Source organism: Lonchura striata, chromosome 1 (assembly GCF_050655825.1).
Source record: "Lonchura striata isolate lonStrDom1 chromosome 1, ASM5065582v1, whole genome shotgun sequence".
NCBI classification, from domain to species: domain Eukaryota; kingdom Metazoa; phylum Chordata; class Aves; order Passeriformes; family Estrildidae; genus Lonchura; species Lonchura striata.
This window is the reverse complement of record NC_140703.1, coordinates 24688388-24710862: the sequence shown is the minus strand read 5'-3', so window position 1 is coordinate 24710862 and position 22475 is coordinate 24688388. Positions and strand designations below refer to the sequence as shown.

The 22475-nt window shown below is 40.8% G+C and overlaps 1 protein-coding gene across 20 annotated transcripts in view; it reads left to right on the top strand.

Moving 5' to 3' along the window:
- The window catches only part of ST3GAL6 (ST3 beta-galactoside alpha-2,3-sialyltransferase 6), a 100990-nt gene that overhangs the window by 73242 nt on the left and 5273 nt on the right, over positions 1-22475 (top strand). For 8 of the 20 annotated variants that reach the window (XM_085571742.1, XM_085571752.1, XM_085571772.1 and 5 more), the window contains 9 exons: positions 4240-4339; positions 5108-5188; positions 6445-6522; positions 8525-8628; positions 10396-10459; positions 16013-16108; positions 16517-16703; positions 17744-17881; positions 21363-21515. In XM_085571742.1, the coding sequence (XP_085427868.1) occupies positions 4251-4339; positions 5108-5188; positions 6445-6522; positions 8525-8628; positions 10396-10459; positions 16013-16108; positions 16517-16703; positions 17744-17881; positions 21363-21515 (990 nt within the window). In that variant the 5' untranslated portion in view covers positions 4240-4250. Of the gene's footprint in view, positions 1-4; positions 4035-4239; positions 4340-4378; positions 4402-5107; positions 5189-5290; positions 5347-6444; positions 6523-7790; positions 7909-8524; positions 8629-10395; positions 10460-16012; positions 16109-16516; positions 16704-17743; positions 17882-21362; positions 21516-22475 lie in introns of those variants that run through there. The other 12 variants (XM_085571794.1, XM_085571788.1, XM_085571790.1 and 9 more) reach the window with 5 other exon arrangements.

Sequence of the window (22475 nt, the reverse complement as noted above, 5' to 3'; positions counted from 1 at the left end):
GTATTCTGACTTTGTCAGTAGCTTTTCCCTTTGTATTATTGCATGTATTTTTGTCCTTTTCCCCTTTTCCCAATAAATTGTATTTCTGACTTGGAGTCTCTCACTGGTTTTGCTTTCAAACCAGAACAAGGTCTTATATAGTTAATAGATCATATACCCAAATGAGTTTTTCTGGTGGGTTGATGGGAGCTTGGGGGAATCCATCTGTCAATAGGAGATGCAGGCTGATCTCTGAGGTTGTCTTAATACCATCACCGAGTCAATCTTATCTAATTCTGTAACTGTTATTCTGTCCTCTGGGGGAGGTGGGAAGTTGACCCACAGAAGTTAGTTTAGATTACTATTAAAAAAATGCCCATGCATTTTTTGCAGCACTTCCATATCCCATTGCTTGCTTTCAGAAAATTGACCAGCTGACACTGTGATCATCAGGCATGGTCATACAGGGTTCCTTGTTCCTTTCATTGTGTAAATCACTGTAGGGTTTTAAGAAAGAGGAGGAAATGGAATAGTTGAATTCCAGCTTTGTCTTCCTTAACTCTGATTGACATTGACCTAAGGGAGGGAGCCGTGTCCTCTGTCACTTGGGTTGATGGGCTTAAATCAATCTGCTGGCTCTTGTGTTGAAGTGAATAAACTGGAATGGACCTGCTGTTTTCCATCTGAACTGTGTCTTCTCAATTCCCTATTTTCTTGCATCTGACTATGGGAATTTTCTAGTGCAATATTTGCATTGTAGGAGTTTGTTTCCCTTTAATTAACTTTCTACAACGTTCAGCTGTTTTAAAATAGAAAGGAAGAGCTGGAAGATGCTGTCATGATTATAAATACTCCCAGAATAATTTCTTCTGTAAACAAGGCAATGATTCTGTTTACTAAACCAGATTAAGAAAAACAGTCTTCTTAGTGAAGACTTTCTTGGCTACAGAACTTTCTCTCAAACATGGAAAGAAGCCAGGCACTGGGGGATGGGATGGAAAGAAGATACTTAAAGACCATTTGATGTGTCTAAGGGCTGAGTTAGGTACATAAGGGTGTACCCCTGATTGGTTGTTTGGAGCTGGGATGGACCCATTATCACATCTGTACCAGGCTGAGTGTCTTACATAAACACAGAAAGTTGTTATAGATCCCTTATGATCCTGTTTGAAGAATGATGCTGACTTATCTTCTCATGTTTTAATGATTTTTTTTTCCAGGCTGTATGAATATCTTTGTAAATACTTCACAAGTGGAACAATTTCTTTTCCCCTCTGTGAAAAATACTGTTGCTAGTAATTTTTTTGGCTTTTAGTAGATCCTTTTTGAGCTGCTTTTCCTTGAATTTTCTCTGTTTTGTAGCTTGGTCTTGACTCTTCAGCAAGGTTCTTTCTTACACTAAAGTCAGCAAAATCAGCAATTTAATCAGTTGCTGGTTTAGCAACTTCATCTAAAGAGCTGGTTTGTTGTGTTCTGTTTAGTTCAAGTTTGCATTGATTGAATTAGGGAGTAAGGATAAACACTTTAGTGGATATTTTGGCAAACCTTTTCAAAGCAGGAGTGGGTAAAACTACTAATAGTGTAAGGAAAAAACTATTAGAGAGTGTAGTGTCTTTTTCAAGTAAATAATAGCATTACTTAGGTTGGAAAAGATCATGGAGTCCAGCCATTAGCCCTGAACTGCCAGATCCACCACTTAAACATGTTCTCAAGTGTCACACCTAGATATCTTTTAAATACCTTCAGAAATGGTGACTCAACCACTTCCCTTGGCTGACTGTTCCGTGCTTAACAACCCCTTCAGAATTTTTTTTTTCTGATGACTAATTTAAATGTCCGCTGGTGCAACTTGAGGCTGTTTCTGCTTGTCTTGTCACTTGCTGCCTGGGACAAGAGACCAACTTGTAGACCTTGCTACAAATCCATTTCAGGTGGTGTACAGAGTGACAAGGTCTCCATCTGAACTGCTGCTTCTCCAGACACTTCAGCAGCTTTGTCCTTCTCTGGACTTGCTCCAGCACCTCAGTCTCTGTTGTGCAGTCAGGGGCCCAAAACTGAATAGAGGGTTCAAGGTGTAGCCTCACCAGTCCTGAGAACAGAGGAGGGAGTGATCTCTTCCCTCATCTTGCTGGCTATACTTGCTGATCCAGGCCAGGATGTCATTGGTCTTGGCCATGTGGGCATGCACTGGCTCATGTTCAGCCAATGCTGACCAGCACTCCCAGGTTCTTTTCTGCCAGGCAGCTTTCCAGCCACTCTTCCTCCAGCCTGCAGTGCTGCTTGAGGTTGTTGTGACCCAGAGGAGTTCAGCTTAGTCTTGCTTAACCTCCTCCAGTTGGCCTTGGCACATTGATCCAGCCTCTCCAGATCTGCAGAGCCTTTCTGCACTCCAGCAGACCAACACTCCCACTCAGCTTGTTACATGCAAACTGACAGGGTGCACTCAATCCCCTTGCCCAGACCATATATTTTCTTTAAAAACATTAAACAGGACTGAGCCCTGGGAACCCCACTACTAACTGGCTGCCAGTTGGATGTAACTCTGTTCCCCACCTGTGTTTGAGCTCATCCAGCCAGCCCGCTTTTTTCTCCAGTGGAGGGCACACCCATCCAAACCATGAGCAGCCAGTTTGTCCAGGAGAATGCTTTGGGGAATGCTGTCTAAGGCTTTATGAAGGATTTGGTACCCAGAATACACAGCCTTTCCTTCATCCTCTGTGCAGGGCACCCTGTCATACAAGGAGATCAGGCTGGTCAAGCCAGACCTGCTTTTCATAAACCCATGCTGCTGGGCCTGATCCCTCACTTGTCCTGTATGTGTCTTGTCATGGCACTCGAGATTATGAGCCATCTGCTGTTAATGACACATGACTGAACTTGGTAGGTGAGTTTTCCCTCTATTTTTGTAGTTTTAGGGAAAAACTCTTACTGAATTACTGCAAAAATTTAGAGGTTGTTCTAGAAGGTGGGAGTGACTATCGAGAGAAATTTGCAGTGATCCTTCAAGTAGAGTCAAGAGAATTGGAGCTGAAACGTGGCAGTGCTACTTCCCAAAGAGTGTTGAAAGGTTGGAGTTGCAACAGCTGCAGCCTATGAAGTATTTCTTCCAAAATAGAGCAGGATAGCCTGTAGGACGTACTTAAGGTTGATAGATTCTACCTGGTTCATTGTATGGCTTTGTTACTGGTAGGTACTGTTATAAAACCAGGTCTCTAACTCTACAGCTAAATTCTGGTGAAAGATATGAGTGGAGAAGAATAAGGAAGTACTGCTTGTTGCACTCAAGTGAGGTAATCATGACACTGTTAGAGGAGAAGTGGAATAGTAGCAGGCTATACCTGTCAAGTAAATTTCCATGGTAACTTGTGGCTGAAATGGCTATTTTGGACTTTCACAAGACAGCAACAACAGTTCATTCATAGCTACTGAAAAGGCTGCTCACTTGGTAAGATGTGAGCAATATAGGATTTGATTTTCCTTGGGTCTGTCTTGCCAGATACATGAGTTTCTGTTATTTCTCTGCTTTTCTTTTGCTAGATGGTGCAATAAGGTGAAGACTACTTCAAAAATAGACACTTGCTCTGATATTTCTCCATAATTTCACAGGTTCAATAGATGGGATCCTAACCTTTTTTCCTCACTTTGTAATGTGCGAAAATAACGTTTTCCTGTTGCTTGAGCAGTGAAGTTTGACTTGTGTCAGTAGCTGAAGACTGCAGCATAAGCAGATAGTTTCAGTGCAGCTTCAAATGTCAAAACTGGACTTCAGGAACATTCAGTGATCCTAAAAAAGGCAGTAGAAATTTGTGGCAGCTCATACCCTGTTCTGTTTCACCAGCATCAGCCTATCTGCCACCTGCACTGTGCCAGTGTTTGTTTAACTGTGTAATTATGGAAACTGATAGTGTGTGGCACAAGAAACAGGAGAAGTACTGGTACCTATAAAGGCCAGCTGGTTTCTTTGGGCTGCCAGTGGACAGAAGAGTTCTACTCTCACATGGCCTCAGAGAGAACTTAGAGTGAACCCACGCTTCTATGCAGAGAACACACACATGGTAGGTGCAAAGCAGCATTCGGCTTCTGGCACTGGGTCTTTGTGAGAAGCCAAAGTGGAGGGATCACCTATCAGACTTCTGGTGGTAGCAAATGTCTGTAATAATAATAACTTCTCTCTTGTAGGTTTCCAGAAGCTTTTGAGAAAGTTCATGCATTAGTTCATCTTGTGTTTCAGTTTCTTGTTTTGTTTTTCTTATATTTCAGGTTTATCAGTCATGAAACGAATTCTTCTGGTTTTTATCCTGGCTGCTGCTGTTATGTATGGTATCCTGCATGGAAATCTCTGGAGAAATAACTTCTACTGGTATGGTGATGCTTTGTTCATTCAGAGTGCAGACACCTCATGCCTGTATGAGAGATGCGGCTGTGAGTTCTTGTGTTGCACCATAAGTGTTACTAGTAATCATTGTAAGTGATTAGTACTCTGTGTGTGTTTTGTGGTTGAGGTCTTTTAGTACTCTGAGGAAATCTATATGATTGTTTTGTCCTGTCACCTGTTTTCCTGTGTCACTTTCAAACCTAGTAATTAATTTGAATCTGGTAGTATGGAGAGGTCAGGACCTCAGCGGTAGGGAGCCCGTCTGAGGTTCATGAAAATAGGTGTTCAGGTGAGGAGTTACATAAAGTTAAGAAATAAGGTGTCCGCATGTCCCTCTACCCCATTTGGGTTTAGTGTTAGTTTGTTCTATTAAATGTCTCATAAGTGCTGTGGGAGAGGCCTTTTCCACACATGGGAGTAACTGCAGGTGCAGGGGACACCTTTTGAAAAGGTGGTTTGTTGAGGCCCAGCAGCAGCCTTTGAGGGCAGTGACGCTTTACTGTCTCCAGGCTCATGAGACAAGTGGCTTGGGACCTCAAATTTGGGTGACTTACTGGAAGAAGTTCAGTTTCTATTGGTCTTTACACAGCTGTGATAAGGACTGACCAGACTGTTATGAAGATAAGTGGTAATTTTTTAAAGTAGTGGTTAATGTGCTCCCTTTTTCTTGTTTAGGGTGTAGAATTGATGCAAACTTTCTGTTGTGGTTTCTATTTACAGCAAACCAGTGTTGTGACATTTCCCTTTTTGCAGGCTTAGTTTTTATGGACAGACTTCCCCTGTGAGGGCTTCTCCTTCTTATGTGACTAGTGAAGTTACAATCAGTTACAATCAGTAAGTTCAGTAGTTGAGTATTTTTGTGGGGGGTTGTTGTTTTCTTTTGGTTTTGGATAGGTGGGAGGGATTGAGGCTAAAATCTGTAGCCTTTTTTGACAGGCTACCTGCTCAATTGCACACTTGCGTCCAGTGGCTGTTCCTGTTATAAACAAGTGGTAAGGTGTTTGTCAAAAATGAATTTGTCCATGTTATGTTTCCAGTGTTTGTTTAATATTTATGGCCACTTTCAGTAGCTGTCTCTATCAAGCAGTGAATTGTTGGAAGGACATTGGCTTACAATTTTCAAATCTGTGCAATTCTGAATTTTACCTGAATAAAGTTAGCACAGCTTGGAGAGCAACTTCAGTGCTTAAAACTTACTAAACCAGATGTATCTTTCACTTGTCACATTCAAGTGTGTGTATAGGCAGCTGTTGTGCTTGTGACTTCCTGCAGTTACATTTGTGAGACTAATAAGCACCCATGCTAAAACTTGAAAGCAGTCCTCTCTTCTCTCTGAAGCTGTACTGCAAAATGCCATCTGTGAGGCTGATGCTGGAAAGCAGCAAGATGGCCAGCTGATAGATTTCACAGGGTGCTTTCTCAGCGTCAGTATTCACATAAGAACTTGAGGTTATCAAAACCAGTTAATCTTAATGGTCTCTTTGACTTGTGGTTCTAATGTGGTGGTTTCATCCTTCTGTCCTTTATGCGATCCAGTGGTATGTGTTGTTCACACTGAACTTTACCTTCCCTTCTGGGCTTCATATTTGTGATTAATTGGGCTAAATCTTCAAGTCAGGAATGTGCTTAGAAGTGCAAGTCTTAACCTAATTATGGGTGGAATGACTTATCCCCAAAGAATCTAATTTTCATTTAAGTACCCTGTTTCCTTCTCCAGACAAGACTTTGTCTCCTCCCTGAGGAGTGATGGGGATTCTGTCTGGAATGGCTGCAGGGGTAGTTGAGCCCAGGAGTCCTGCTTCTCTGGGGGTGGGCCTCAGTTGTCACTTATTTTTCCTGCTTTGATACTTGCTGAGCAAAGGAGGTCACAGCCCCCTTGGAGCAGCAGTGTGAGATAAAAGCCTTTGCTAGTAAAGGTAATTGTGCTGCAATGAAAGAGTTTAATTTCTATCACAGTGGGAGTAATGAAATCTTGATGTGATCTTAACACAGTAGTCAGCTTTTACTAATTTGATTTGTCCAACTTCCCTTATCTTGTTTCTGCTACCCATTCCTGGTCTTGCTATTTATTTGGAATTGTTTTTTTGCAGGCTGCCACCTACAGCTGTAGAGAGGAGGAATGCATTGGACACTTGTCTCCTGAAACCAGCATTTGAATCTTTACTGGGGTGAGTCTTTCATGAGAATTAAGGAGGGGAAGGAACAGTTGTGTTGATTGAGGTAGAGCTGGGCTGTTTACACATTTTGGAGCAAATACTGAGTAGTGCCCTGAGAAAGCTTGGGAAGATTAGACCAAGAACTGGCTGAAGGAGTCTTAAACCTCTGTACAAAGACACTGTGGCTTTTTTTTTTCTCTGGTGCTTTTTGTATGTAAGAAAATATGGCTATAATTTTAGTGCTGTTGTGGGTTTAAAGCACATAGAAGCCTGTAAACTTTGTGCCATCCAAAGCAGACTTGTACCCTTTGAGTTTTAGTTAGCTCCTGGGTCTGGTGATGTGATCCTAATTCCCTTGCCCATGGATTGTGCCCAGGCTGTGTGTTGGGTGCAGCAGAGTAGCTCTGGTGTTCAGCAGAGGGGCAGGAATGGGCTCCGAGGTACACAGGAAAAGAAGGTACATGCACAGCTAGGACAGTTTCACACATTCCTGTAACTTCTTTAGAGGCAGTTTGCATGAGCTGAAGATCTGTTCTGTGCACTTCGGTAATAGCCTGGGGAGGTTGGAAGGATTTCTAACCTTGCAGAATTATTTATTGGCAAGGAACCAGAGCTAGAAAAGGATCTTTTCTCAGTAGGTAAATTATTTATTATGTCTAAGCTTAGCAGCTGTTTCTGGACAGCAAAGCAGGTTACTAAATTTGACATGGGTATTTAGTGCATCATGTCTCAAAGCTAGCTGGTCTTGCTTAGTTAAGCAATGGCACATTTCTTGGTGTGTGAGCTGTAGTGTTTTGGTTTTGGGTTTTTTTCCTTTTTTACTGTCAGTATCTTCTGAATAAATAGAACTTAAAGAATGAGATAGTTGATTTGGGAAACCGAAAGAGAAGGTTTTCTTAACAGCGTTTTATATTCTTAGTGGACAAACAAGTCATGTGCTGACTGGGGCTTTTTTTGATTATGCAGGATCATTACAAAGTCAACCAGTACACTGAGTGTGTGCTTAGTTAATTCAAAGGTGAAGCCAAGGGCATGGTAGCATGTGACATGTTTGTCTGCTGTTCACTCATTTGGGTGGACTTGGCACTAAGGCAGTAAGAGACCTCCTTTCCCTGCTATGAGAGACCCTTTTCCGTGGTTCCTGTCTTTCAAGAAAAGAAGTGGCCCATTCTTTTTAGCTCAACACAGGGTATAATGCCATCATGTTCTAGTTTGCAGGAAGAATGTGCTTGTGAGGCAAACCTCCTTGTGATCCCCACACTCTGTGCTTGTCTTCCCAGGGTGGCCCTGGTGTGGATGCTCTGGGATCCTTTCAGACATCTGCTAAAGCCAGGATATGCACTGCAGGAGCACAGCCCAGCATTTGCTGCAGCTGCTGAGGGCTGGGACCCTTCTAGAGTTAGTCCAGAATATAAAATACCCAAGATGCATGTAATGTGGACATGAGAACTCCATCCTTTTTTGCTGCTTGGATACACCCCTGTTGCCCCAAATGACTTACTAACGTCAACACAGTCATATAGTGTCACTTGTTTGGAATAGGAGTGCAGGAGATGCTATTTTCAATTTAAAACATCTTACTTCAAACCCTGTTCTTATTTATTAAATTGCTGTGTACAATAATAACTCTTAATTTTCCTTTCTACCTCTTACTATGTACTTTTCAAACCTGAAGTTATTCACTGTCTTCGTTATTCATTGTCTTCTTCAATATGTGATCTTGTGGTATAAGCTTTCAGTCACACAATTTTAATGAGTCTATATAAATTGTACAAACAGACAAATCTTTTATCTCACTTTGCCTATATTTTCTGTTACAAGATCTTACCCTTTTCCATCATCTGTTTGCTTTCCCTGTGTTCATGGATTTTTTTTCTTTTAAAAATGGGTGATAATGCAATAAAAATGCTAACAGTAAGATAAAGAGAGCTTTTTACAAAGCACTTGCATGACTTACTGGCTTATGCAGGTACATCATGCGATTTTGAAACTTCTTCCTTTTTTCCTTCATCAGTGTTGACAAAATATACCCATTCCTGTGCGCTAATGATTTTATCAGAGTGGCAGAGTTCCAAGGGAGCAATAAGTTTGAACTACCTTATGGAATAAAGAGAGCAGGTTTGTATTTCCCATGTACCTTATTTTTAATCAGAAATACCTAACTGGTTTTTAAAGCCACCTGAATCTGTGGCCATGATCTTTCCTGTGCACTGATGCTAATCCTTTTGGGGTGTCTAGTAGTGTCTTAATAGTTTTGTTCAGTCCCTCTGACCTGACACCTTCATATTTTTAACAAGTAAAACACTGGGTTGGGGTTGTCTCTTTTAGCAGAGAAGCTCCAGAAAGGTGTGAGTGAGGAAAAGTGGACCTTACTCACCTTCCTTCTGTTTGTATGTGGGCTGGAGTGCTAAAGATACTCAGCTATGATTTGCTGGGGGAAATACTGAGTCAGTGTGATGGGCTTCAATTAGCACACCTAAGCTGGTTGGAATCCAGAGTCCTACTGAGGCAGAAGTCCTCAGGTTTAGGTGGTTACATCAGTGAAATTTTCCTTTTGCTGTCCTGGTTTTGACTGGAATAGGGTTAATTTTCTTCTTAGCAGGTGGTACGGTGCTGTGTTTGGGATTCAGCATGAGAATAATGTTGACAACACATGGATGTTTTAATTGTTGCTGAGTAGAGCTTATTCTGAGTCAAGGACTTCTCAGTTTCCCATGCTCTGCCAGTGAGCAGGTGCACAGGAATCTGAAGGGAGGATTGCCAGGACAATTGACCCCAGCTGTAAAATGCCTGTTCTGTGCCACAGAACTTGTCAGTACTTAAACTGGCAGGGGATTGTCCATGAGAGGCTGGTTGCTCCCTGGGAACTGGCATCCCTCAATAGGTGGTGAGCAATTGCATTCGCATCACTTGTTTTTCTTGGGTGTTATTCCCCTGTATCTTTCCTTTTGCTTACAAATTTTACTTTTTTCTGTTTTCCCTGCCTGTCAAATGATGGAGACTGAGTGGCTGTGTGGCACTTAGTTGCCATCTAGGGCTAAACCATGACACTGAGCTGGCTGCTCCTGCTGTGGGAGGGGCCACAGGGGGGAATTGATGACATTGCCTGGCTGCTGGACCTGTGGGAAGGGAAAGGTTTGCTGGCACGTTCCCACTGCCCATGTTGGTCAGGCCACAGTAAATAGGGTTGATACCCTAAGAGCCTTAGCCACCCTTTTGGAAAGGGTGGTAAAGTCTCAAATTTCAGAGTTTCTAACACTAACAGTACACCTTCCTAATCTGGGCTTTAGATTTTTGATTTGCCCTCCATCAGTGGTAGCAGAGATGGTGCATTTTCCTGTACTTTTGGGATTACAGTGAGGAAAACTACATTTGGGAATGAATTTCTCCTCTGAGGCAAATTAAGTGTCCAGCAGGAGCCTGCCCACCAGGGGTGGGCTGGGAAGGTGTCTCTGTCTAGCTTTGCCACATTGACTGTGTCTTCTCCAAAGATATGTAATGGTATTACTGTCCCTGGTTGTATGAACCCTCTTTAGTCAGCTGAAGGTGGGTAGAATTAAAACCAAAGTGAGTTAGAATGTGGATCTTGGAAATTCTTCCACTTCTTATTTACTGTAACTAAGATTTTTTTTTTTTTTTTAATACAGATACCATGCTATTTTGTATTTTGAGGCAGAAAAAACTCAAGAGTGGAGCTGTGATAAACCTCAGCTTCTTTGGCAGCATTGGTTGATCTGTGGCACTAAGTTCCAAGTGTTCTTACTTTGATGTTTTTATGCACAGTGTACAACTGTGTTTAAAAACATTGTGGTCAGGGTGGCATGCTTATTTTTGTATTGCAGATACTGAGTGTTTACATTAATCTTGTTTATATTTGCTTTTTAGAGCAGTTTTTTCGTTTAGCCCTTTCAAGACTGCAGAACTGTGGCTTTTCCAGTGAAGAAGACAGGTGAGATGGTTTATTTGCTACTGTTTCTGTTAGTTGTGTTTTTAATATTTAGTACTTACCTGAAAAGGAATGTCTGTGGGGTTACCCTGAAATTGCTGAAATTAGTCAAGACTTGTAGTTAGAGCAGACTTAGAGGGTCCAAGCAGTGTTTAGCTGATTCCAAGGTTTCAGTAGGCTTGGTTTTACACTTCAGTAGTTATCAGCATGCAAGGAAAATTATTCTGTGAATGAGCTTTAACTTAGAAATTTCCTTTTATAGGTGTTTTAGAAATTCGCCAGCTGAATGCAGTCCCATCTTCCTGTAGTATCTTTTCACACTTAGATTGAATGTGTCCTCCTCTTTCAAATTCACTGTAAGATGGAGAATGTTTGAGATAAGCAAGTGCAAACCACTGTCTGCTTTTAAGCAGAACAAATCTTGGGCATATCCCTGTACCTCTGATCCACTGGCTGCTGTGCACCCTTGTTCCTACATACACTCAACTTCATTTTCCTTGTGGATGAGGGAGACCTAGGAAGACAAGAAAGGCTGGCTGTCCTTTTGGGAGTAACAAGGGTGTGGCACGGAAGGGAACATGCCTTACATGACTTGCTTCCCATGGATTAGATAGATTAAATTAGATTAAATCTTTAATTAGATTAAATCTCTCATTGGAAGCCACGTCTGTCAGGAGGTTTTGTTTTGTTCTAGAGGGCCTTTGTGTTTGTGTGTCTTGTTTTTTTGCTTGGCTTTTGTTGGGTTTTTTTGAAGGTAGGGTTGGCAAGTAGACTAAAGTCCTGTGTTTACAAAGTGATGCAAATGATTCCTTAGATTTGCAGTCTAGCAAATGGGCTGACAGCCTGCCAGATGTGATGTTAATATACAGATTTCTTAGTAGAGTTGAATGCAAATAATGCTGAGCTTGGCTGTACTTGTTTTTGTTTTTTAATTACAGAGATCATGAAAGATTGCTGCTTGAAGCCAAATCTCAGGATCACAGTTTAATTTAACTTGGGTGGAATATGTTCAAACCTGAGGATTTGTTATAATACAGAATTTTTCTCTTTTTTCCCTACTCTACTCCTTCCTTTAGGATATTCAAGTTTACTCTTAAGAAAAGGAAGGAAAAAAGTAAAACTGTATTTTCTATCAAGGGTGTATAATGGGGTAAATTAATACAGAAGAGGCTGACAGAAACTGCTGTTTTGTCTGGAGTTTAAAGGAGAATGCCAAATGTTATATTAGAAATTCCCTGAAACTGTAAGTTCATGACTGTAATTGTTTGTGCTGTAAAGCAGAGATGCTTGTACCTTTTAAATGTAAATGCTTGTCCTGTAGAAGAAAAGTGAGGAAATTGGTATTCATCCTTTAAATGTAGATCCACTGAGATGTAAATATGGTTAGTAGTTCTGGGAAGTACGCTTCATTTTATTAAAAGTAACATACTTCAGTGGTACTGAAGCAAAATGACACCTATTACTATTTAATAGGCAGCAATATAAACAAATCAAGCAGGCAATGACTTCATAGAATATATTCTTTCCAGATCCATCAGGTTTTGTGTACAGCACTCTAAGGGCTTGAATCACTGTAGTCAGGAAGAGTTGTTATGCACATATTTCACTGAGATATAGTGGCTTTTAAAAGTGAAACTCTTTAGGAATTAATCCTAACAACGTTCTCCAGTAATACAGAATTATTAAGCAGCTTTGTAAGGCTGTTGTCCAATTCAGCCTTCTTGGCATAACACAAATCAGATTTCCCTGTAAACGTTTTTTAAGGCAGACAAGTATTAGGCTAGATAAGCACAAAGTCTGTGGTGCTTATATAGCTGTATTTGTGTACAACTTAGGTAAATCTATACAGAGTTGTGGTTTTTTTTGTTTTTTGTTTTTTTTTTTTCCCCAAGCAGTGTCATTTGTCAAACTAAGATCAAATTCTCACTTTGTAAAGGTGTAGCTCTCCCAGAGAGTTTGGAAATCAACAGTATCACTGACTTCAGTTCGATTGTGACTTCAATTCCTTGCTGAGTGCTCTAAGGACTCTGAGCTCAACAGTTCTTACAAACACATTTACACAGTACTGAGTCAACAAAATGTGACCTCTGCATCCTCTTTTCACCAAATAACCTCGAAGGAAATAATTTGCATTCCTCAACTGACTACAGGGGTGTGTTAAAGGAGCGGAGTCTGAGATCTTTTCTTTTTCCAATGAAACAGTATTTCAGTGGAATATGGAGGATGCAAGTCTTCTGACCTTTAGCGGCTACATTTCCATTTAGCAATATTTTTCTTCTGTAGACTAGGAAAGTATTTCTTTTAGCATTTCACCATATAAACAAAATACTTAATCCGAGGCTTGGCCTTGAGATTGAGGCTCTTGTGCACCACCTGAATGGGGCAATGGTTTGAGTGACTACTGCCTGCAGACACTGGAGATCAGTTACCATGGTGTTTGCATTGGAATCTGTTTTTATTCTTGGTACATCTCTGACATATAAAGGCAATCCATTTCTCACTCAGACCTTTTCTACAGCTATTGGTACAGCCAACGTCTTAATATTTTTCACTGTCACAAATATGGTTCTACTAGACATCCAGACATTGGATATTGTATATACTGTTATATTTTAGTTGTAGCACAGCTGATGTTGTTTAAGGATATCTAAACTAATTTCTCTTCTTGTCAGTATATTGACTTGGAGAAAGAGTGCATGTTTGGGGTTGTTGAATTTGAAAACAGGAAAAGGAAATTGTTTAAGTATCTGGGAGTAACAGTCTGCTGAAAATCAGTGTGTTGACCTCTGATCTTCTGTAAGTACAGATCAGTTTATTTAACTTAAGAACCTTTAAATGCAGTTCAGCCTTGCTACATATGTTTTATCTCTATGTTGTATGTTCATTTTCTATGAGACTATGCTTTGATTTTTAACATAAACAGTTTCCCTCCCTGCTTGTTGTTGTTAGTTCGCTCAGTACTACTGTTTGTTTTTGTTTGTTTGACTGTACTTGTGTGCACTTCTTTGGGCATATTTGATCTGCTTGTTGACTTTACCCATTTCAAAAGTTCAAATACTTATTTTATATTCTTTATTGGGTATGTGATGGCAGCTGCTAACTTTGTTTTTGAGTATGCATATTATAAAGGGCACTGTAATTCAAAAACTTAATCAAACTTCAAATTTCACTCTGTTTTCTCTCCAAGGAGTACTAGTCAACTCTTTAGTCATAAACAAAATCTAGTCTGCATTCATCAGTAAGAAAAAAAGTTGAATTTCACTTGAGAACGGCTCCACAACTTCTGTAGCTGAGCAAACCTTAGTTGCTCAGCTCTGAAGTCACATTTTATTTTGCCCTTCCTGCCCTGAGTGTGTGCAGCTGCATCATGACTAGAGAGAGGAGAAAGCAAAGACCTCTTAATTGTATATCAGAGTGAAAGGCATTGTTTCAATGGCTAGAGATTAGCTTGCTGGGCAAGTATCTTAAATCACTTCTTCCAAAAGTTGAAAGGTATGTAATAAGGAATTACTTTAAGCTCATCTACAAGGAACAGAAAAAGCAGTGCTGCCTCAAAGTAGATGCCAAGACACATGATAGAACCATATGCTAATCCTGTGCTTTTTGCCTCTCTCACTCACTCCACCTTCATCACTTACTGATCATATTTTTTCATCCAGTGTTCCCTTTTCCATTCTTACTTTGAGCTCTAAGCTATAGCTATGACCAACAAGGTGTAATTCAGGAAAAGGGCAACTTCTGCTTTCTTATTCCTGCTGCAAATTGTAAGAGGCATATGTTCATCAGCCTACTTTCTTAAGATACTTTTAAACTAGATAGAAAAATAAAATGGAAAATGAATGGGCAAAAGGAGTATAGAGGGAAGGGATTTAGGTGTGTAGTGGGAATGAGTGTACTGCAGACAGGATGGTATAACAGGTTTTCATCCCTCTAATTTTCAAGATACCTGGTCACATGAGTTATGGTATTAGCTGGAAGTAATTTAATGAATGCTTGCCTTCTACTAAGCTATTCAGGAAACAGGAGAGAAATGTATGCCAGCTTTTTTCATGTCACCCAACCTTGAAAGCTGCATTTAGAGCACTGGTTTTATTTATATATGTATATATATATGTATGTATGTGTGTGTGTTTATGCATATACATATGTATTTAAAGGCAGCTATCTTTGCAGATGTTGTTAATTCTGTAGGAATTTCAGTGAACTGCTTTGTCCATTGAGATGTTGCTCAGTCTTGGCTGGAACCAGCTGTTGATGTTGAATAATAACTCTGAGCTGAAAAAACAAATTGGACTATTTGAAGAGAAAGAAGTTAATTAGTCTGCATGAAGTGCCATGCTAGGAATTCAATATAAGTTGTAGTGTTTTTTGAGACACAGTTTTGGTGTCCTGAACCTGGAGCAAGAAGTGGTATAGAGCCTTTTTATTACTTGAAGAAAGAACTAAAGGAATGGGGTGTTACTGTGCAGTGATTCATATTTTCTCATTGTTCTTGCTGCAACCAAATTGAATGGCTTTTGCTCTAAACAAATAGGCATTTTTACAACAACAAAAAATTATGTGCTTATTCTGAAAGGAGTTTGCAGTCTTACATATTTGATTTAAACCTTTCCTAAAAAGGCAAAACATATTGAGTAAAAAAACCAGCAAGCCTGTTTGTGAGTTCCCCTCCTTTTTTTAAGCAAGTTTTGCTGGCATTGAACAAGATGGTAAAAGCTAAATATGTACTGAAAAACCTGTGATAACTTTGAAAATCTTATCCTTAGAATTTACTTTCATAAGTTTAACATCTCCATAATACCTATTTTGCATGCTTTTTATCTTTGAATGTATTGTAAATTGAAACTTTCCCTTTTGATTTGATGTAGTGTAAAATCTTATTTTTTAGCACATAGTATTTTATGTGCCTGGTAATGCTGTCTCATTTGAATCTGATAGGAGAATGCAACCTTTAAGGAAGGAACCCATCTTGTTACATTATGACAGTACACACATCATTTGTGTAAACATGTTTTGACAGCACCTTCCAAGTAAAGCTGTCATGTGTCATTGGGCTAAGATTTTTCACATTTACAGTTCATAGGCCTCTAAGGTGATTTGTGAACATAAATTTTGCTGCTTTTAGATTGTGTTGGAGATGTGGAGTTCTACAATACTGCAGAAGCACCTTAATGTTGAGTTAGCTTTTCCAGACTGGTACAAGCTTGAAGGACTGCAGCAAATAATTGATCAAATGGTATCCATATCATGAACTGGTTAGATGATCTGAAGCAGCAGACCTCTAGAAAAAGAAGTGTAAAAACAGTCTCACAAGAGAGAAGCCGATTACTGACTTTGTCAGTTCCTGAAATAGTGCTTTGGTGTTTTTTTTTTTTTTTTTTTTTTTTTTTAAGCAGCTGTAGTACATGATACAGGATTGAATCTGCTTTGTAGGGGCCAAGGGCTACAAAAGATACAGGACCTCACATAGAAAATAAGCCAGTTAACATGCAGAAGTATCATAAATACTATGAAGCCAGGGAAGTCACAAATATCAAAACTTCTTTTTGTTCACAGCATTCCCTGTCGACGGTGCGTTGTGGTCGGTAATGGAGGAGTTCTTCGAAATAAGACATTAGGGGAGAAAATTGACTCATATGATGTCATAATAAGGTAAATGCTATCTCCTTTTCATTTTGTGTACATGGAGCAGAGGGTAATTCTCCAAGGCCAGGTACTGTCTCTGGCCTTCTCTAATGTGTTTCTGTGTGTGTGTGTGTTGGAGCCAAATGAGAAAATTTGCTTTGTCAAGTGACACATGATAAGCAATTGTGTGACTGTATTCTAAACCACCTTGGAAACATTCCCATGTGTGCTTGATCCCTCTGAGTTTAGAGGGTGAGTGCACCTGATAATTGCTCCTCTGCTGTGTAACATGATACGTAAAAGCTGGGCTGCTGAACTTTCCTGTACCTAGACACAGTGGGTATCCTGCAGACTAATAACAAGTATGGCAGCCACTGCACAGTAGGAACATAAGTAGGGCAGTCACTGATGTCTCTGTGCCTCTGTCCTCTGCAGAATGAATAATGGCCCTGTGATAGGGTATGAAGAGGATGTTGGGAGGAGGACGACTTTCCGCCTTTCTTATCCAGAATCTATCTTCTCAGATCCCATCCACTACGATCCCAATACCACTGTTGTACTCATCGTCTTCAAACCACAGGACTTGAAGTGGCTTTGGGAGATACTTGGTGGTCAGAAAATAGTGAGTTCAATTATTAATGTGCCTTGGCTCATCTTGCCACACATCTCTCCTGTGAAATACACATTTGATTTTAACTGTAGACCTCCCAGCTGAGAGGAGTTCTGGATCTCCTTGTAGTTAGTTTATTTAATATCCCTCTTCATAAATGCTTTGTCTTCTTTCTAATGCACGTATTTGATTAGTTCCTCACCACAAAGCAGTTTACTTTTGGGAAATGTATTTTTATCCTCTCCCTAGTATTGTTTGATATTTTAATGTGTGCTGCAGACATTTCACAGGTTATTTTACCCTGTGCACTTGCAGGAAATGCAGAATAATGTTAAAAGAGACCTCTCTCAAGCAGTCTTAAGTCCAAAATCTTTTTTAGTACTTTTCATTAAGGGCCAGGTTCAAAGACATACTGGATTCTCAGGGAACTCTCTGAGTAAATTTTGAGTATTTCCAAGGATATTTCTATAAACACTGTTTCAGTACTTCAGCACAATTGCAGGAGAAAATTTCTCCTCATCCTTTCACTGTGTGCCTCTGAGAAGAGTGTTATCTCATCTTTGTTAACCCCTTCCAGATAGTTGAAGATAGGCTGAACAAACCCAGCCTGCTCAGACCCTTTTTGTTTGCTGTGAGCTCTGGCCCCTTGGCTGTTGTAGTGACCTTCTGCTGTTTGACACTCTCCTGCACAGAGGGGAGCCCAACACAGCATTTTTGGGACTGCAGAAAGGGCACAGTGCAAAGCAGTTAAGAATGTCTGTGCTCTTACTAACATAGCCAGCACACAGTGAGCATTTGTGGCCTCTGGGGCATATTGTTGGTACGTGTTGTCCATCAGGGACCATTCTGCAAAGCTGTTTTCCAGCCAGCTGGACACAGCTGCAGCAGTGGGTTTCCTGTTGCAGGAGCAGGTGTTTTGGAACTTAGGGAGATTAAGCACTCTTCTTCTTCTTAACTTCATGCTCTTGGAGTTTATACTGGTTAGAGTTGCTATGAAACTAAATTCAGCTATTTTCGGTTGTTAAAAATGTGTATTTACTTGTCTGTCACAGAGCGCGAAGGGCTTTTGGAAGAAACCAGCTCTGAATATGATCTACAAATCGAGTCAAATCAGGATTCTTGATCCCAGCATCACCAGGAAAACTGCTTATGAGTGGCTTCATTTCCCAACAAGGTTTCCAAAGAAGGAGGTGCGCTTTTTCCTTTTGTCTCTTCTAGTTCTGTGCAACCAAATGTGTATTTAGAGGCAATTATATCTTTATTACAGTGGATTGTAATGTAGAAAACATTTTAGGTTTGCATTGAAATCGTTTGCCATTTAGATGGTGGTTTAAAAAGATGGGAAAATGGAGCCCAGAAAGAGTGGCTAGCCTTATGTGCCAAAAGTACCTTTTCATGGGTTCTGTAATTGGTATGAAATAAGACTGCTTTCTAGACAGACAAAATTCCTTTCACAAAACTGGGGAAGACAGTTAGGTAGTGCAGCATGACAGATCCAAAGTGCTTCTAGAAATAATAGGGAGTCTGGAACTACTGAATATTGGGTGTTTTTCCTAAAAAAAAGAAAAAAAAAATAAAGGCACACAAAATAACAAACAGAAAAAAACCCCTCCAACAAACAACGAAACCTCCACCAAAAACCAAAACACCAAAAATAACTTCACATCGAAGTCTCCCTTCCAAACCCCAGCAAACTGGTAATTTTAACTCTCTGCAATTTCATCCTCCTGGGGCTGGGGACGGACTAGGGAACACAGAAGATACTCCAGCCCTGTGCTAATGATGAATGTGTGGTGGCATGGTTGTGCTTATTGATTTGATGCCAAGCATTGTAATGAGCTAACCAGCAATTTGGGCATAAAAATACATTTTAATTGTCAGTTCTTTACAGAAAAATATTTTTGATGAAAGGTAAAGCGTCAAGCTGGGGACCTGCCTTGTGCAGTCAGGATCAGCTGTGTGCTGTTTTGCACAGAGGCAGTTAACCTGGGGTCACATCCCCACTTCACCAACACCACCCAAGTGACACATGTGGAAATGTCAACAGGCTGTCACTGTGGAGTATCTGCCACTATTTTTTTTCTGGTTTACTCTTTCTAATATTTAAGGGGGTGGTATGGGGTTAGGTTCTGTACCTCTTTCTAAAATTTCTGTCTGTTTTCTGAGCCTAATAATGCCTTTTTTCTCCCTTACCAACTCTCAAACGGGAATAGTCATTTTGGTATGTGCTTGCTTGGGCCTCTGGAATTTCAGGTTTCCAGTGAAGTGTGGCAAGAAAGCAGCATAGTAATTGGATGCCTGACATATCTCCTAAATGGTCACAGAACATGCATGGCCTCCATGGGTCCAGAAGTCCTTCCTGACTCTTCTGGGGCTCCCCTCTCAGTGGGAGTAGATGTTAAAAGCAGTGCTGTCAGTGACTCAGAGAGATGTGCATGGTGACAGCTGATACAGAGGCACAGGCCACTTGGTCATCTTTTGCTTCTCTCCTGCCTTTGAGTGCCCCTGCACAGAGCTAGGTTAGTGTCACCATGCCTGGAGTCCCCTTCTGCTACCTCCATATATATCTCCTACTATTGCATGCCAGGGGTTTTGCAGTTCCTCAGGCCTGTGCAGCAATGATCAATCTCAAACAAGTCCTTCCTCCCTTTTCCTCCCATCTTGTGGCTGGGAGCCTGTACATTTGCAGTGGCCCTGGCACAGCTTGGTTAAGCTGCAAGTCACACCAGGGGCTCTGTGGGTGGGAAGGTCTCACACCAGAGCCCTCTGTAGCACTGCTTGTCCCTGGGCAGGGCTGGTGCTGCCTTCACTGTCCTATGCTTCAGCCCCCTCTGCCTGCAGGACATGCCAGCAACCACTGTTGCATTTCCTGCTGTCCCTGCCTTTCCATTAAACCAGTCTCACGTTCCCAGTGAGCACATTACTGCACAGCCAGCAAGCATTTCTGATTGCTAGTAGAGCCAGGAATAAAACTGGATGTCTTGCCTCAGCACCACTAAACTCAGAAAGTGTAGTGGAGTCATTCCAGGGCTGTGCCTATTCTCATTAAACAGGCTGAAAATACTTACTTACAGGTGAAGGATATCTGGATATTGCGTGAGAGTACATTTTAAAAGTAGTTGCTTGTAAATTATATTTTTGAGGTGAATTTTACGATAGCTACAGGTGAACAGAGCTAATTACAACCTGTGGTATTCATGATATTTCCAAATAGCACTAATCCTGGCAGGTAGCATTCCTGTCATAGTACTGGGGTCCTATTTAGTATGGATGTTGCAACAGAGTCACCACTAAGTTTATGATGTTGGGCCCCTAGGGCAGAAAGTTATTTTGCTGGCAGGAACCCTGGGCATAGTGAACATTTTAAGCAGATGCTATTTCTGGAATACTCCAAGAGTTGCATAAAGGTACCAAAAAATTTTCCCTAAAAGGCAATAATTCCTTTCTGTGATTTCAGTTAGGCTTGAAAGAGCTGAGAATAGTAACTTCTTCTTGGGGATTTTTTGTGTTGGCACAAAGAAATACATTGAGTGTATCTGCCTTTTCCATGCACAGAGTTGTCTAGTTCTGGTTTGTCTGCTTCTTTTTCAGAGAAAAAAACTGAGCCTTGGGGTCAGAGTTCAAAAAAAAAAGCCCATGATTTTGAGCTCTGTTTGAGGTTTGACTGCAGCTACCAAGAGTGTCTAATAGGTTATTTGGTCTCTGAGAAAAATCTTCCTTTAGCTGAGAAGGATATTGTTGCCTGAAAGTTTTGTCCATTTCTAGGGACACATTTTTACCTTAGCTTCATCTTGGTTAAATGAATGAGTTCATCTCTCTCTAAAAAAACTTGCCTCATTTACTTCCCCAGATCATATTAGCCTCTGCTGCTACTAAAGAAGTCATGTATCTGAACACAAGATAGGGCAGAAATTGCATGGAGTTCTTCCGTGCTTTTGTGAGAAAAGCTACCTTTTAGTTAGGTAAAAAGCTACCGTTTGGTTAGGTGCTCTTAATCTTGCACAATTAAAAGCTGTTTATGACATGCTCTTCATTTTACATTGCATTTACTTCTGAACTTATTGTAGGAAGAAATAATTTTATTTACAATTTCATTTCTTCTAATGGGGTTAGCAGGAGAAGGTCTAAAGCAAAGTTCTTTTGGAATTTCCCTGCTTTGAAGAAGTGCAAATTCAGTCAAATTTGTGTAGCCACAGTCTTCATGCTTTTTTTAGTTTTGTTGCTATGAAAATTTGGGCATATCATGTTCTTTTCATGTGAGTCTCCATCATCTAGCAACTTCTGAACACATCTCATAATTCAATAAAATTTGTGGAAATTGTAAATTGTTTTCCAGTATAGTGAAGCCTACCCAGTTTTATGAAAGTAGCTGAGCAGAGCAGTGGGGAGACCTTCCTGATACCTCTGTGGAGGGAAGGGCTACACTGTAGGCTCAGCCCTCACTAAAAACCAAGGAATTCCAGGAAGGCTGACATGACAGATGCCCCAGTCATAGGAAACCTGTGGGAGCAGTACCTTATTCCTTTAGAGACAGGAGGGGATCAACCTGTGAAACTAAACATCTGTAGAAGACCTAGGCTGCTTGATTTCCCTTGTCTCTGTTCTGAAGTTCACTGTTCCCATCAAGCTGCCAGGTATGTATGTGTGTGTTCTCTTTGTGTTTTGTTGCAGAAACCCAAGCATCCAACAACGGGGTTAATTGCCATTACGCTGGCATTTCATATATGCCATGAAGTCCACCTGGCAGGCTTCAAGTACGACTTCACTGACAGAAATAGCTCTTTGCACTACTATGGCAATGAAACCATGTCTCAGATGATGCAGGTGAGTAACACTTGTTTGTGCTGAGAGAAATAGAGCTGGTCACTGGGGAAGGCATTTCAATATAGATAGAGGTGTGGACTGCAGGTCAGAAGGTCCTCCCACCTTCTCCTGGTTCAGCTGCTTGTGAGTTAATGTTGCTTGAATCTCTTCTTGTCTGCTGTTGTTTCTGAAAATTGTAGATACTGATCTTTGTGTCCCTTTTGCTGTACCATATTCTGCAGTGTGTGCATGAGTTGTCCATTTGTGTGCTGTGCTCTGCTTTGCTGGTGTTTTCCTTAGGCTGCACAGCTCTTGTCCTAGAGATGTCTTTGTCGGCACCGTGAGCACATGAGCATTGTTGTTTCTGTTGATGTTCTCTTTTTCCTTTTCCTGCTGTACTGTATGCCGTAGCTGTCAGACTCCTTAAAAGGCAGAAAGAAGAGCAAAGGGGAATGCAAGGAGTTAGGACCTATGAACTTGTATATGTCTTGCATAGGAAAAGAACTGAATTTTGGAAACTCAAAAATAGAAAAGAAAAGCAGCTCTTGGAGGAGGGTAGGAAGAGAAGGAACTACTTCTAGGAGAGGGAAGGCATAACTCGGCAGGAGAAGGAGCAGCAAGGAGCCTGGAAAACATCAGGAATGCCTTCTCTTTCCTGCTGCTTTGCTAAGGCCATGCCTCTGTTTTCTTTTATGTCTCTGCTCTTGTATTCAGTTGTCTTCATCTCTGCATTTCAAGCAACCCCGTCTTAGCCCTTCACTGCAGTGTGAAGTTTTATTTGCCATTTGCCCAGAGCATATGAGTACCATTTTCCTCCTCTTCCATTTGCTGAAGAGGAAGGGTAGAGACAATGCCCATAGGAGCCTTTCATGTTTTTCTCAGAACTCCTAGATGCCTGCTATTCTGAGATAATTTTCCTCTGACACTGGGCTTGCCTTCCTTTGGAGTCTCCTTTCTGCAGGTGCTTTTCTGCAACATATA